Raw genomic sequence first — 14927 nt, 5'->3', positions numbered from 1 at the left:
TTAGTAGTCATGTGAATTTGGTATTCGTTCGATATTTTGATGAGATGTATGTTGTCTCTCCTCTAGTGGTGTTATGTGAACGCCGACTACATGACACTTCACCATTATTTGGGCCTAGAGGAAGGCATTGGGAAGTAATAAGTAGATGATGGGTTGCTAGAGTGACATAAGCTTAAACCCTAGTTTATGCGTTGCTTCGTAAGGGGCTGATTTGGATCCATATGTTTCATGCTATGGTTAGGTTTACCTTAATACTTCTTTTGTAGTTGCGGATGCTTGCAATAGGAGTTAATCATAAGTGGGATGCTTGTCCAAGTAAGGACAACACCCAAGCACCGGTCCACCCACATATCAAATTATCAAAGTACCGAACGCGAATCATATTGAACGTGATTAAAACTAGCTTGACAATAATTCCCATGTGTCCTCGGGAGCGCTTTTCTCTTTATAAGAGTTTGTCCAGGCTTTTCCTTTGCTACAAAAAGGATTGGGCCACCTTGCTGCACCTTATTTACTTTTGTTACTTGTTGCTCATTACAAATTATCTTATCACAAAACTATCTGGTACCTATAATTTCAGTGCTTGCAGAGAATACCTTGCTGAAAACCGCTTATCATTTCCTTCTGCTCCTCGTTGGGTTCGACACTCTTACTTATCGAAAGGACTACGATAGACCCCCTATATTTGTGGGTCATCAAAAGTTCTCCTCGATTCTCTTGGAGATCTATTCGATGTAATTCTTTTTGCGGTGTGTTTGTCGAGATCCGATGAATTGTGGGTTTATGATCAAGATTATCTATGAACAATATTTGAATCTCCTCTGAATTCTTTTATGTATGATTGGTTATCTTTGCAAGTCTCTTCGAATTATCAGTTTGGTTTGGCCTACTAGATTGATCTTTCTTGCAACGAGAGAAGTGCTTAGCTTTGGGTTCAATCTTGTGGTGTCCTTTCCCAGTGACAGCAGGGGCAGCAAGGCACGTATTGTATTGTTGCCATCGAGGATAAAAAGATGGGGTTTATACCATATTGCTTGAGTTTATCCCTCTACATCATGTCATCTTGCCTAACGCATTACTCCGTTCTTATGAACTTAATACTCTAGATGCATGATGGATAGCGGTCGATGTGTGGAGTAATAGTAGTAGATGCAGAATCGTTTCGGTCTACTTGTCGCGGACGTGATGCCTATATACATGATCATGCCTAGATATTCTCATAATTATGCACTTTTCTATCAATTGCTCGACAGTAATTTGTTCACCCACCGTAATACTTATGCTATCTTGAGAGAAGCCACTAGTGAAACCTATGGCCCCCGGGTCTATTTTCCATCATATAAGTTTCCGATCTATTTTTACTTTGCATTCTTTACTTTCAGTTTATATCATAAAAATACCAAAAATATTTATCTTATTATCTCTATCAGATCTCACTTTTGCAAGTGGCCGTGAAGGGATTGACAACCCCTTTATCACGTTGGTTGCAAGGTTCTTATTTGTTTGTGCAGGTATAAGGCGACTTGTGTGTAACCTCCTACTGGATTGATACCTTGGTTCTCAAAAACTGAGGGAAATACTTACGCTACTTTGCTGCATCACCCTTTCCTCTTCAAGGGAAAAACCAACGCAAGCTCAAGAGGTAGCAAGTATCTATAATTTTTTATTGTTCCATGCTATTATATTATCAATCTAGGATGTTTTATATGGATTATTATGCTATTTTATAACATTGTTTGGGACTAACCTAGTGCCAATTGCCAGTTGCTGTTTTTTTCCTTGCTTTTGCCTTTATAGAAAATCAGTACCAAATGGAACGTAACTTTTTGACGATTTTTCTTGGACCACAAGACACCCTGGAAGCTTTGGGAGGAGACCAGAGGAGCCACGAGGTGGCCACAAGCTCACAGGGCGCGCCCTAGGGGGCGCCTTCCAAGCTTGTGGGTCCCCCCGTGGCACCTCCAACCCTAATTCTTCTTCTATAAATACCCAAATATTCCCCGTAGACCAGAGGGCACACCAAAAATACTTTTCCGCCGCCGCAAACTTCTGTCCTCGTGAGATCCCATCTGGAGGCCTTTTCCGGTACTCTGCCGGAGGGAGGATTCGATCACGGAGAGCTTCTACATCAACCTTGCTGCCCTTTCGATGATGTGTGAGTAGTTTACCACACACCTACGGGTCCATAGCTATTAGCTAGTTGGCTTCTTCTCTCTCTTTGATCTTTAATACAATATTTTCCTCGATGCTCTTGGAGATCTATTCGATGTAATCTTCTTTTGCGGTGCGTTTGTCGAGATCCGATGAATTGTGGATTTATGATCAGATTATCTATTGAGTCTTCTCTGAACTCTTTTATGCATGATTAAGATAGCTTTGTATTTCTCTCTGATCTATTGATTTGGTTTGGCCAACTAGATTGATTTTTCTTGCAATGGGTGAGGTGCTTTGTAATGGGTTCAATCTTGTGGTGCTTATTCTCAGTGACGGAAGGGGACATGACATGTGTTTGTATTGTTGCCATTAAGGATAAAAAGATAGGGTTTGTTCATATTGATTGGATCTATCCCTCTACATCATGTCATCTTGCTAAGGTGTTATCGGTTCTTGTTAACTTAACACACTAGATGCATGCTGGATAGCGGTCGATATGTGGAGTAATAGTAGTAGATGCAGGCAGGAGTCGGTCTACTTGTCACGGACGTGATGCCTATATTCACGATCATTGCCTTAGATATCGTCATAACTATGCACTTTTCTATCAATTGCTCAACAGTAGTTTGTTTACCCACCGTATGCTTTCTTTCAAGAGAGAAGCCTCTAGTGAAAACTATGGCCCCCGGGCTATCTTTTATCATATTACTTTCAGATCTATAAAATCAAAAAACCCAAAAATACTTTCCTGCAATTTATTTACTTTTATTTTATTTTGCACTTTTTCTATATCCATCACTATTAGATCTCATCCTTGCAAGTAACCGTGAAGGGATTGACAACCCCTTTATCGCGTTGGGTGCAAGTATTTGTTTGTTTGTGAAGGTTCAACCATTGGTGACTTGTGTATTGCTCCTACTGGATTGATACCTTGGTTCTCAACTGAGGGAAATAGTTATCTCTACTTTGCTGCATCACCCTTTCCTCTTCAAGGGAAAAACCAACACAAGCTCAAGAAGTAGCAGTAAGCAGGTTGGCAAGAAGCTTCTTCTTCATCATCTACCCTCTACATCGACATCAACGCCAAAAGATGAAGATCAAAGGGGAAAAGAATCTGGAGGCCATTATCCCCTTGCTAGATGCCGACGTGGATTGTATTATAGATGGTGGCCATAACATTTCTGATGAGGCCATTGTGTGTGAGGACCACAATTGCATTGTTGTTATTATTTTTGGATGTTCATGATCCTCCATGCAACATTGTAACATTCTTTTTGAGTTGCAACATTGTAATCTTTTGCATTGAATGCCAGCTTCTGGACCTTCACATCCCTACCAATTGTTAAAAAGAAAGAATAATATGATATGACAGGATATATGAATATGATATGACAGGATATATGAATATGATATTCGACACTTAAGGCATTGAATACTATTCATTTCGTGAGCGCATACCCCTCCCAACGTTTGTTCGGTAAGTGGGTTGGCCCAAGTAAAACTTAATTTGCACCCGTTGTAGGAAGCTTCCAAAACCTTCCAGTCCGATTTTTTCTAAGCTTTTTTCTAGATTCTTACTCATTTGTTTGTTCTTTTTTATTTTTTTTGTTTCTCCTTTTTCTTTTTCCTATCGTTGTTCTTTTTTATTTTTTATTAAAAATTTCTTTAAAAATAGTAAAAAAAATTAAAGCTCGTGGATATTTTCAATTTCATGATTTTTCCCAATCATATATATTCTTTAAATTTTCATATATTTTTTTTCATTTTTTACATTTTCAAATTCGGGAACATTTCTCAAATTAGTTTTTTAAATTTGCAATATTTTTTGAATTTATGATATTCTAAATTATTAGAAATTCTGATTTTTCCTGAAACAATACCAGCTGGTTATTTGTTGAATCAATAGCCTGCAAGGCAGGGCGAGCGAGCGAAGCGCAAATGAGCTAAGGTGCCGAGGGCCAATTCTATTTGGCGCGAGGGTCACTGGATATCGATTGTGCGCGCACCCCTGCCCCCCGCAAGTACATTTTTGGGCAGGCCCAACTAGCTTTTCCTTTTTTTCCTTTTTAATTTCCGGTTTTTTCTGCTTTTTTTGTTTTTGTTCTTTCCTTCCTTTTTCCTTTTTTTATTTTTCATTTTTCAAACATCTTTATCACATTTTGTGAACACTTTTTTGAATTCGTGAACATTTTCTAAATCATGATTATTTTTCGAATTGATGAACATTTTACAAATTCACGAATAGTTTGCACAAATTTACGAACATTTTTAAAATTGTTATCATTTTTTCGAATTTGTTATCTTTTTTCTTAAATTCGTGATCGCTTTTTTTTGTAATTTTCAATATCTTTTCGAAAATTGTGAACATTGTTTTGAATCAACAAATATTTGTTGGGAACAATTTTTTAAATCCATGAAAACTTTTTGTTAACGAACAATGTTTTGTAATGTATGAACATTTTTTTAGTTAGCAAACATTTTTCTATTCCATGATTTGTTTTGTAAATGAAGATTTTTTGATTTTTGTGAAATTTTTAGAAATATCATGAAATTATTTGAATACCACAATATTCGTTCAAAGTCATAAAAAAAATTGAATTCCTAAACATTTTTTGAAATCGCAAACATTTTGGGGTTTCTGAACATTTTTTCCAATTCTGAGAACATTTTTTAAATTGAAGAATATTCTTCGAACTCGCCAACATTTTTCTTATTTGAGAAAAATTTTCAAACTCGTGATTTTTTCGAAATTTGATTTTGTTTTGAAATCCCAACAATTATTTGAAATAGGGAGCTTTTTGAAAATCACAAAATTTTTAATAGAAGTAAAAAATAGAAAAATAAAAAGAAGAAACGAAAAAACAACAGCGGCGGCCCTCCCCGATATGGGTCGGTCCAAAAGTACGTGCTAGGTAGGTCCACATGGGAGCGGGCGTGTCTGCTAGGCCGCTACCAAGTCGTGGCAGCTTTTTATCGCATTAAGCGATCGTATAGAGAAAGTCTCGCGTCGAACACTACAGTATGAGGCCGGCCCTCTTGGTTGCCTTCAGCATCGCTAACCACTGCGCTCGGCCCGAGTTCACGTGCAATATGTAAGCTATGACCTATTAGAAGTGAAAGAGTCGGCTTTTACACATGTTCCTTCTTTTTTTTTCTTTGATGTTTTTCTTTCTTGGTTTCCAACGTACTTTTGTTTCTTTTTTTATTTTTTTTATTTTGTTCCATTGTTTTTATTTTCTTTTCTCTTCTCCATTTGTTGTTTGGGTTTCTATTTTCTTCTCCATTTTTGGTTCTCTTTTTGGTTTTTTTATTTATTTTTGTTTTTCATTCTACATTCTTATACACATGATCAACATTTTTTTAAATACTTTTCAACACTTCTCAAGATGGGCCGGCCCATCTGGGCTCCTCCCCCCATGTGCTCTCCCTTACAGCGAGAAATAGTAGCTCGAGCACCCCAGGATATGTTGTTCTATCACAGATTCACAGGCTACAGCCTAGACATATTGGGGATTGGGCCGCCACAGCGTGCGCTTGCCTGGCTCCCGGCCCGGCTCCCCACCGCTCCCCACCATCTCTCACGCCGCCGTGAGCGTCACCGCCACCGCCTTCGGGGCCTCCTCTATCGCCGCTGCCGCTGCCAAGGTAAGCCGCAAGGCGGGCTCTTTTGTTATGCCGGCTTTCTCAGGTCTCCTTTCTCTTTCTTTTTATCCGCCCACCCTAGTAGACGGGGGAATCAGGCGACCTCCGGTGCTGCGCCTGCGCGTGTATCTGATCGCCGCGAAATTAGGGTTTCTCGACCTAGCGTGGCTGCTAAATTAAATTTCTTTTTGGTGGTGCGGGACTGAGACTCGGATGCTGTCACAGCTCACCGGACCGTTTGCAATCATGTCCCCGTTCTCAACTGCTAGCAGCGGTCTGTTCCTTCGGTGCTCTCGAGTGAAAGCTGGGAACAGCGCCGAGATCTGTGGCACCGAGAAGCTTATTACACTCGGAAATTTGCGCCCAGTGCTGCCGGTTTGATGGTGTTTGTTCATGACGATAATGTTAATACAGGTTTAAGCCTTATTGTGGTACTAGTATTTGCTGATTTTGTTGGTGTGATAAAGTTGCATACCTGTGTGTAAACGTTGTTACGGAATCATGATATGGTAGCTTTGATCTCTTTGAATGTTACTCCCTCCGTTCCTAAATATTTGTCTTTCTAGAGATTTCAACAAGTGCTACACACGGAGCAAAATGAGTGAATCTACACTCTAAAATATGTCTATATACATCCGTATGTGGTAGTCCATTTGAAATCTCTAAAAAGACAAATATTTAGGAACGGAGGGAGTAGTTAGTTTGGCATGGCAAAACCTTACCTGATGATGCATTCATTTGGCCGAGATTGGTAATTTGGCTGTTCAATCTTAAAATAATTTTCACAATTTGTTACCAACGTTGTTGCTTTTGTATCTTGCACATTCAGGTTAGAATGAGGCGACAGGGACAGGGTCAGGGACAGGGGCAATACGGGGATCCTAACATCAATTCCATGGTCTCTTCCCAGTTGCATCACTACCAGGCTCAGCAAAGGGTTCAACAACTCCCTGGTAATAGTTACCCTGGAAGAGATCCTGGGCAAGCTGCTGGGGAGAACCAGTATACCACCCAGAAGGTGAGACAGAGCCAATGGGACAGAGGTGGACCGAATATCCCGAATCAGATTTCACCATATGCATATAACGAGGGTATGTAGTATGTACTACCACCAGTTAGTTTCATGTCTGCTGTATGCGTGTGTGTGCCCACACGCCTGTTTCATTTTGGAATAACTTCATCTGTTGAAAGGTCCAAGATGTCAACCTTTTTGGTGGCATAACTAGTTTACATATGCACCCTACACTTTGGACAGATTAGCATTTTTCTGAGAAACTTTGGACATATTAGTGGTTGTGTAGCTAGCATGGTAAACTGGTAGTATGTGTGAGAATGTGCTAGAAAATGTTATTTTTGCATCTTGGTTACACTTCTGTGCTTTTGAACTGACCGATCCTGATGTAGGTCAAAGTGCTGAGGGTAAACGATCCTTTTATGATGGACAACAATCTGATATGAAGGTTGGTCTAGAAAAGCAACCAAGAAAGGAATCGAGGGACCAGCCTCGTACCGATAAGATTGAAGCAAGGCACGATGACTATAATCTTCCTCGTACATTTGAAAGTCTAGAGAAGAGTTTTCGTGAAGACATCGTGGTCCTATCCAAGGAACTAAATGATGCAGAGGATGCTGAAAATACTAGGCACAGGGAGGTATGTTCAAATAGTATTGCATGATTCTGGCTTGTCTTTCCTACCTGCCAAGAGTAGATTAACTGGACTTGCATATCGTTTTTTACCTTCCTGATATCAGTCATTGATATGTCCTACTATTGACAGGAAGTACTTATCCTGTTATCCATTTCATGAGGGGATTTAATATCATATGCCTTTTGCTTATTGAGTTTCTGTTTGGTCCTGTTAGCCAATCATGGTATGATTAGCCTTTTGAGTAACAATCGCACAGGTAGATGTTGGGAAACAGATAGAAACTATAAATGTCTTCTCCCCTTGTTCTCAGTTATGTGCATAGACTTGTCAGTTTGTATGTACATTCTCATTTTGCATGCCAATACCAGTACACATCCACATTAATCCATATTAGTCATCTGACATGAACAACCCTCATCTTGCAATGTAATTGCAGAGAACATGCAAGCTCCAGAAACCAATATAGGATTTAATAGCAAGAAAAACTTAGTAATAAATGGGGATCTCCCCCCCTTGCGCATCTATAGCTTATTCATGTTTCCATTGGTTCACTCTATTAGGGCATCTCCAATGCTGTGCCCTTATATGCCCGCAAACGTCCGGACCGATGCATCCGGACGTTTTTTGCCATCCAACGTTGTGCCGCAAACGTACCTGGACGAGTCCGCACACCCGAATTCCCGCAAACCGGCACCACACCTGGGGGAGGGTTGAGGGCGTCCGGACTCGTGCCACGCACGCGCCGGACAAGCGGTCCACCAAACCGTCTCCCGCGCGAACCGCTCTTGAAACTTCGCCCGCGCATTGATCCTGGTCAGCCGCTCCAGAGCGGACGCAACTCGACGACATTGATGCCAGTCAGCCGCTACAGAGCAGACGCGACTCGATGGCCTGATTCTGGTCAGAGTGACGTGAGCAGACGGGAGAGTGGCGCTGGTTCAATGCGGACGCGGTCTGAGAAGTCTAGTCCGGCCACTGCATGGCATTGAAGCAGCGTCACTCCGCCTGCCCGGCCTATTTAAGCAGTGTTTCGGCGCCCTCGTCACCGCAAACCCTCTCTGCTCCTCTCTGCAAACCCTCTCCACTCCTCTCTGCTTCTCCATGGCAGCGGCGATGGAGCGGATGGTGACGGCGGCCCAGCCGGTTAGGGAGGCCATGCGTAAGAGGTCACTGTCCGGTACCTCATGTAGTTTAGTTTAGGTTTTTAAAATTTTAGTTGAACAGACGAAATATCGTCCGGTTTATGTAAATTATATCCAACTTTTATCCGGTTTGGAAGAAGTTCGTTCGGTTTCCATGAAATTCGTCCGTTTGATTCAAGTTATTAAATGTGTGCGACGTTTAGGGCACACGGTTGGATGGCCGCCTCCCGTATCCATGTCTCCGTCTGCGGACGGATAGTGCGGCTGATTTTGGCGACGGCATTGGAGATGCCCTCAGTGTGCCTAGATTTATCTTAGTGCTTGGTATTGTTTAAGAAATTGAATCACTCGAAGATTTTTGTACCTTTGTTAAAATTGCACGCCCGCAACTTATGGTGGATCCTCTCATATGCCTTTCCTATGGCAACTTTTAAATCATCTTTTATATGCCTTCCCTATGGCAACTTTTAAACATCTAAACAATGGAACTTGTTGCAGTAATCTTGCCTCAACTACAATCATACTTGTCAATCTTGCCCCAATTACAGCATGCCGAAGTTAGATTGGACATCATGTTGTGGATAATGCTGCAGCACTCTGTCGCTGGTGCATAGAGTTGATTTTTTTAGAACTAGCAGCATGCACTGTTATTAATATCAGACAACTGCTGTTTTACATGTTTCTCATGTCTGTGTGCAGAGATTGAACGAAATAAATGCACAGTACCATGAGAAACTATTGGCACTTCGAGCTCGCCAGACGGCCTATCGAGAAGAATTCCTGCGCAAAGAGTCTCTGGAACGCCAGCAGCAATACCAAAAGGCCACCATAAGCAATTATGCAAATAATGTGGTGCCTAGGGAACCACGTGGCTATCCTCCAACAGCTGTAGCCACGCCTCCTGCTGCTGCTCCCTCTGGAGGTTCTTATGGAGAGGCTCATCGGGGTTATGCATCTGGTCAGTATGAAACCTTTGGGGAGCGGCCAGATTACCCAGAGTTCCATGGTGGGGGCCAAGGCCGTGATCATGGTTTTGAGCATCGTGGTCATCAATACCCTGGCGGTCGTGCTTATAACTCTGGCGGGCGCAGATTCTAAAGATGGCTTGATTGAACAGTCAGCCATTTTGGCCTCACTTCACCTGGTCTTATCCTCCGTGGAAAGCTTACAGTAAATTTCTTTAGAAGCTTAGTTCCAGCCTCCTTTGAATGTAAACACCTGTAAAACCTGTTTTGCGATTATGTACTATTTTCTCCAGGGCTGATCATTTTCTTCAGTAGATCGCCTAAAATTCTCCAATTCTCAACTCTTGCGCATGTAGCTGTTTGTGCTTTGCAACCTCACCAGTGTAGAGGAAAAAGGGAGCACTGTGTGGGTGTTGTTTGGCTAGGCTTTGGGTTTCTATGCTTATATCATATGGCTTATCTGCTGTTAACTCAAGTCTTGCAATGAAATATTATCATCGTAGCAATGTGAACACTTCATTTTTTTTATAAAGGACGCTTTTTATTGAATTGTAATGATCTTTGTTTCTGGTTCTGGCATTCTTTATGGTTTCGAATGACAGAAACTGGAGGTGCGTCTACGCACTAAGGCGACAAACTAACAAACTTAATTCGTTTCATTTCTCGTGCAGAGTGAGAGTCTCTCTGACATGGCTCTCAGCATTAGCACGCACCGAGCGAGAATGCTTCCAAGACCAAGACACAAAACTGTTTCCCAACTTGTTTTACAAAGCCGATGTACTGCAAATATATAAAACAGGCGTCAGGCTGACAGCAAAGTAACAGGCTAACAGCTAGCTGTACACATGGCGACATATATTCTACATTCTCTTGACAGATTCAAAGGCTAGTCTTCCCCTCAAGTCCGGCATCTGTTCACTGTTTCTACTCCCTGAAGTGTTGCTTACAAGGAGTGGATGATGCATGCTCCAGAGAGGTAAAGGAGTACACATGGAACCAGCAACCCTCCCCTACTTGTATGTTTTCTTCACCTCTGGGAGCTTTTCCAGCGCGGTCACGACCTGATCCATGTCCGGCCTGCACCGGGCGTCCATTGACAGGCATTGCATCGCAAGCGCCGCTGCCTTCTGCGCCGCCGGGAGCGAATATTGCGACCCCAATCGTGGGTCCAGGACATGGATGACCCTCCTCTTGCTGTTGATGTAAGGTCTTGCCCACTCCACCAGGTTATGCTGTCCAGGCGGGCGGTTCTTGTCCAGAGCACGTTGCCCGGTCAGCAACTCTAGAAGAACAACACCATAGGTGTAGACATCGCTCTTCGTGGTCAAGTGGCCTGCATATAATATGGAGGAAAATCATGTAAGTTTGTACCAGTCAGATGCATGCAAACCATCATTGACTTTCACCATTACAACACGTGCACAAATTTAGAGTAAAGAACATGATGAGGCAATTTAATTATAGCGACCAGAAGAATTTGTGTGCTTACATGAGTGCATCGAAGATGTAACTATGCAAATCATCATTGGGAACTATTAACTAGCCACAATCAGTCATACAAATCGTCATTGACTTTTTACCATTACAGTATGTGCATATCAGGATTAGAGAACAAGATGGGGCAATTTATAGTGATCAGAGGAATTTGTGTGCTAACTTGAATGTGGAACCAAGACGTAGTGTTAAGTGTTTAACTAACCACAATAATCTGATTTTTAGGCAGTTTGTGCATGAGACCAGCTGAGTATCTAGTCATCCTTTTTCCACATCAAGTCATCCTTTTTCCACAATAATCTGTTTTTTAGGCGTGGAAAGCATAAAGTACCAATTCAAGTTTTCAACTAGCATGATGGCTTGCCTCAGTGTTTTTGCCTTTTACAGGGTGTCATACATCATCCCCGACAATCTTTTGAGATTTTTTAAAATTGGTAATCATAGGCATCACATGAATGAAACACCAATCGTCAATCTAAAATGGACTGTTCAGACATGCTTTGCTTCGTGGCTCTTGCCTGGTGAGCCACTTTGCTGCTAAATGATTATTTTATACACCCTCACTGCTATAAGAGAATCACACCCCTTTAAATAAAAGGCGCATCTAAGCACAAGGAAGAACCATGCCATATAAAACCAAGTGAATCCGACAGATACGCTAGTGTTAGTTGCTTATGTCTCTAAAAAGGATTATGGCATGCACGCCATGAAGCATCAATGTCTTTGCTACGAAGATTATTTTCGTTCAATCCTGTTAGCAGTGCATTGCATCAAATAGAAACTACGGAAACTGCGACTTGCCAGCAATGATGTCTTGAACATTGAACCACAGCCATCTTAAGAAGATAATTCCAGAAAAGAATAGAACTTCATTTGCCCTTTTCAAGCAGTGTCAATGAATGCCCCCTTTCATCCATGACTCTAAGATGCATGAAAATAGTAGAGGAACAATATGGTCGTAACAGATAGCTGGTAAGGCATGTTAGAAAGATTACCTGTTGCGAGATATTCAGGGGCAGCATATCCTTGAGTCCCCATGACCCTAGTAGAAACATGACTTTTATCGCCACTCGGGCCATCTTTTGCCAAGCCAAAATCAGAGAGTTTTGCATTATATTCCTGTATGGAGTCAAAGAAGGACAACAAAAGCAAATCTTTAGACCAGAGCTCATTGTACTTCCACTTAGTGCATAGATAAGAGACTGAATTTGCATGCCCACCGAGTCAAGAAGAACATTAGAGGTCTTGAAATCACGGTATATAACTTTAGCCTCATCACTATGCAGGAAAGCAAGTCCCCTGGCGGCCTCAAGAGCAACCTTCATCCGTAAATTCCATGAAAGGGGCTGGAAATGTGGAGCTCCTGCAGTACGATTGCACTGTCACTCACCCATTTCCAACAGCACGAATGGAACGTATCGTGCACAATGAGCATATCACACAAGATAACATTTGAGAAACTCACTCCTGAAAAGATGGTGCTCCAAGCTACCCTTCGGCATGAATTCGTAGACAAGAAGCCGCTGCTCGTCCTCCAAGCAATACCCGATGAGCTTCACAAGATTGGGGTGTGACAACTGCCCCAGGTAATTGACCTCAGCCTGCAAGGTATTTTTTGCAGAAACAAATTAAAACCACTAAACCTTCAGCTCAAACAGGCACAAGAGGAAGTGCAACAAGGTCAGTCACCAACCAGCCATTCCTTGTGCCCCTGGAAACTGTCCAGCTTGAGCTTCTTCACCGCGACGATCATCCCGGTGCCGGGCTTGACCGGCGTAAACGTGCGCTCGTCGATCCACCCCTTGAACACGGAGCCGAAGCCCCCCTCCCCGAGCAGGCTGTCAGTCCGGAAGTTTCTTGTGGAGCTTCTCAGCTCACTGAAGGTGAACTTGCGGAGGTTGGACGACTGCAAGATCTCCTTCTCGGTCCGAGGAGTCGGTGGCACCGACGACGAAGAACTCTTGCCAAAAGTGCTGGTATCAGTCGCATTGCTGCTGTTGCTGCTCTTGGAATTGTTACCTGGATTGCAAAGCAAGCGGATGCGGTTCCTTCGCTGGTAAAACTCACGCTAACTTGAAGATATCAATCCCACTGCCATTTTGGGAGCAAAATTCGCCCTACTTGTTTTGTTTGGGCAAAACCATACGCGCCTCACGCTTAGTAAAATCGTGCAATTTTGCTCACTAGTGGCCTTGGCCATCCATGAAGCCCAAAGCGGAAAACTAAATCGTGCAAAATCAACCAGCCCAAGTTGGACTCTTGTTCCAAACAGTGCAGCAGAAGAAAAATCAAGAAACTCGCTCATTCCTACTCCGACTAATTGACAGGGCCAAATCGCCACATGAAGTTGAGGAGCAGAGCACACGAAGTTATCTAGCTCAGACGTTGAACGGGGCCTGGAAAGCTGATGCAACCAACCAAGAAGCGAGGCGAAGCGAAGCGCAGTAGAGTGGTAGAGTACCTGAGGTGTTGGGAGCACTGAAGGTCGGGTTGATCTCGGCGTTCCCCTGCACGCCGGCGCAGTTCCCCATCAGGAGCGGCAACGGTACCGGCCAGTCCAACCGGAGCCACAAGGCTGGCTGGGTCTGAGCTTGTTCGTTGTAGCTAGTGGCTAGGACTGGGGTTGTCTATGGCTTGGCTGGCTGCTTTGGGTAGCGGTGTCATTCTTTCCCTTCTTCGCTGCCTGCCTGCTAGGTTGGAGGATCTATCATTGCTGCCTCCGGGCGAGGGTGGTGGGAGCAGCCGTGGCGTGGGGCCAGGCCAGCCGCCTCATTAATGAACGACAAGGCTTTTCTCCTCCTCTCCGCTCCGCCTGCGTCCATGTGATTCATTTGGTTTCTTGGAAAATTTAGACTGGAGTAAACTTCCATGTCACGAAGAAGGAGAATGATACTTAAGTTCGTTCGACCTTGTAGTCCACTACTCATAGTGATTGCCCCGGCGTGGCCTATTCAGCACAGCATTTTTGAACCTGTACATGCACATCATGCCTGATAGATACCGTATCTTTATCGCTGGCCTCCTTTGGGGATTATGTTGACGTTTTCCGTTTAACGTTTCAACGGGACGTGACTATCAGTCCAAGCAGATGGAGTACTACGTTTTTTTTTCCTTTCGTGTTTTGTAATGTAAACTAAAGCACGCGATAGAGATTGCATGGCCGACCTGCCTTCCGCTGTGCAACAGGCCAAGGTGCATAACTGCATGTCAACATCAACGGGACCGTGGGTTGGCAGCGGTTCTTCTCCTGTCGATCCCATAAATTTGCAGCGGCTCTGAGTACGTTTATACCCCATGTCTTCGTACGTTCTAAGCTTAGTATTCAAAGCCGAATGTACCTACAAACTCTTCTTTTCCTGATGAGGCAAATCTTTTGCCTGTATTTTTTTTAAAAGCCAAACGTACGAAGAATAAGACTTTAGTAATTTTCGTTGGGCTCATCTGAGTACTGCTAGCTACTAGTCGTCATAACGAAAAGCACGTGGGGATGCACTGAATCATACGCAACTGCGAACTGGAGTGCAGCTCGATCAGCGCCTAAGTGGGAATTTCTGGGCTATAAGCACCGTCTACTGTTAGTTTAATAGTAGCAGACCTGGAAACAGAAGAATTGGTTGGGAATTCAGCGCGTCCCTTTCAGCGGCGCTGGAGAAAGGAGTCGCCCATTGCTGGTCCAACAGCCTAGCTCGCACTACAGCCCACAGGATTGACTCCCTTGAGCTTTGCTGGCTATTTTATGGCGAATGGAACGTGTCTATTTCTGTACTCTGTGCTTTTTCACAACGTACTCTGTACGTTGTGTATGTGTCAGCTGCTAGCTTGAGCTACGCACGCGACTATGTTACCGGACATTTCTTTCTTGATTCCAGCTCGGAGATACA

At 43.2% G+C, this 14927-nt stretch overlaps 2 protein-coding genes across 3 annotated transcripts; one reads left to right on the top strand and one right to left on the bottom strand.

Moving 5' to 3' along the window:
• The first annotated feature begins 5629 nt into the window (after positions 1-5629).
• On the top strand, positions 5630-9844 carry LOC123097908 (uncharacterized). 2 transcript variants are annotated; one of them, XM_044519757.1, is made up of 4 exons: positions 5630-5799; positions 6626-6887; positions 7201-7448; positions 9287-9844. In XM_044519757.1, exons 2-4 carry the CDS (start codon positions 6632-6634, stop codon positions 9683-9685), a joined length of 903 nt encoding a protein of 300 aa, XP_044375692.1. In that variant the 5' UTR covers positions 5630-5799; positions 6626-6631; the 3' UTR covers positions 9686-9844. The 2 variants fall into 2 exon arrangements, with proteins under 2 accessions (XP_044375692.1, XP_044375691.1); XM_044519756.1 differs by lacking the exon at positions 5630-5799 and adding an exon at positions 5842-6210.
• A 434-nt stretch (positions 9845-10278) lies between these two features.
• Positions 10279-13808, bottom strand: LOC123097907 (receptor-like cytoplasmic kinase 176). Its single transcript, XM_044519755.1, has 6 exons — positions 13508-13808; positions 12740-13065; positions 12512-12647; positions 12267-12409; positions 12042-12165; positions 10279-10885 (listed from the first exon to the last, which is right to left on the bottom strand). Exons 1-6 carry the CDS (start codon positions 13575-13577, stop codon positions 10563-10565), a joined length of 1122 nt encoding a protein of 373 aa, XP_044375690.1. The 5' UTR covers positions 13578-13808; the 3' UTR covers positions 10279-10562.
• Positions 13809-14927: the final 1119 nt, after the last annotated feature.

The sequence above is a fragment of the Triticum aestivum genome, chromosome 4D (assembly GCF_018294505.1).
Source record: "Triticum aestivum cultivar Chinese Spring chromosome 4D, IWGSC CS RefSeq v2.1, whole genome shotgun sequence".
In the NCBI taxonomy this organism is placed as follows: domain Eukaryota; kingdom Viridiplantae; phylum Streptophyta; class Magnoliopsida; order Poales; family Poaceae; genus Triticum; species Triticum aestivum.
This window is presented reverse-complemented; position numbering and strand designations above follow the sequence as displayed.

Coding starts and splice junctions, on each gene's coding strand:
- LOC123097907 (XM_044519755.1), bottom strand. CDS start 13,577: ATGGGGAACTGCGCCGGCGTGCAGGGGAACGCCGAGATCAACCCGACC. Junction 13,066..13,507: donor CAGTGCTCCCAACACCTCAG/GTACTCTACCAC, acceptor TTTGCAATCCAG/GTAACAATTCCAAGAGCAGC. Junction 10,886..12,041: donor CCCTGAATATCTCGCAACAG/GTAATCTTTCTA, acceptor TATTATATGCAG/GCCACTTGACCACGAAGAGC.
- LOC123097908 (XM_044519756.1), top strand. CDS start 6,190: ATGACGATAATGTTAATACAG. Junction 6,211..6,625: donor TGACGATAATGTTAATACAG/GTTTAAGCCTTA, acceptor TTGCACATTCAG/GTTAGAATGAGGCGACAGGG. Junction 7,449..9,286: donor AAAATACTAGGCACAGGGAG/GTATGTTCAAAT, acceptor GTCTGTGTGCAG/AGATTGAACGAAATAAATGC.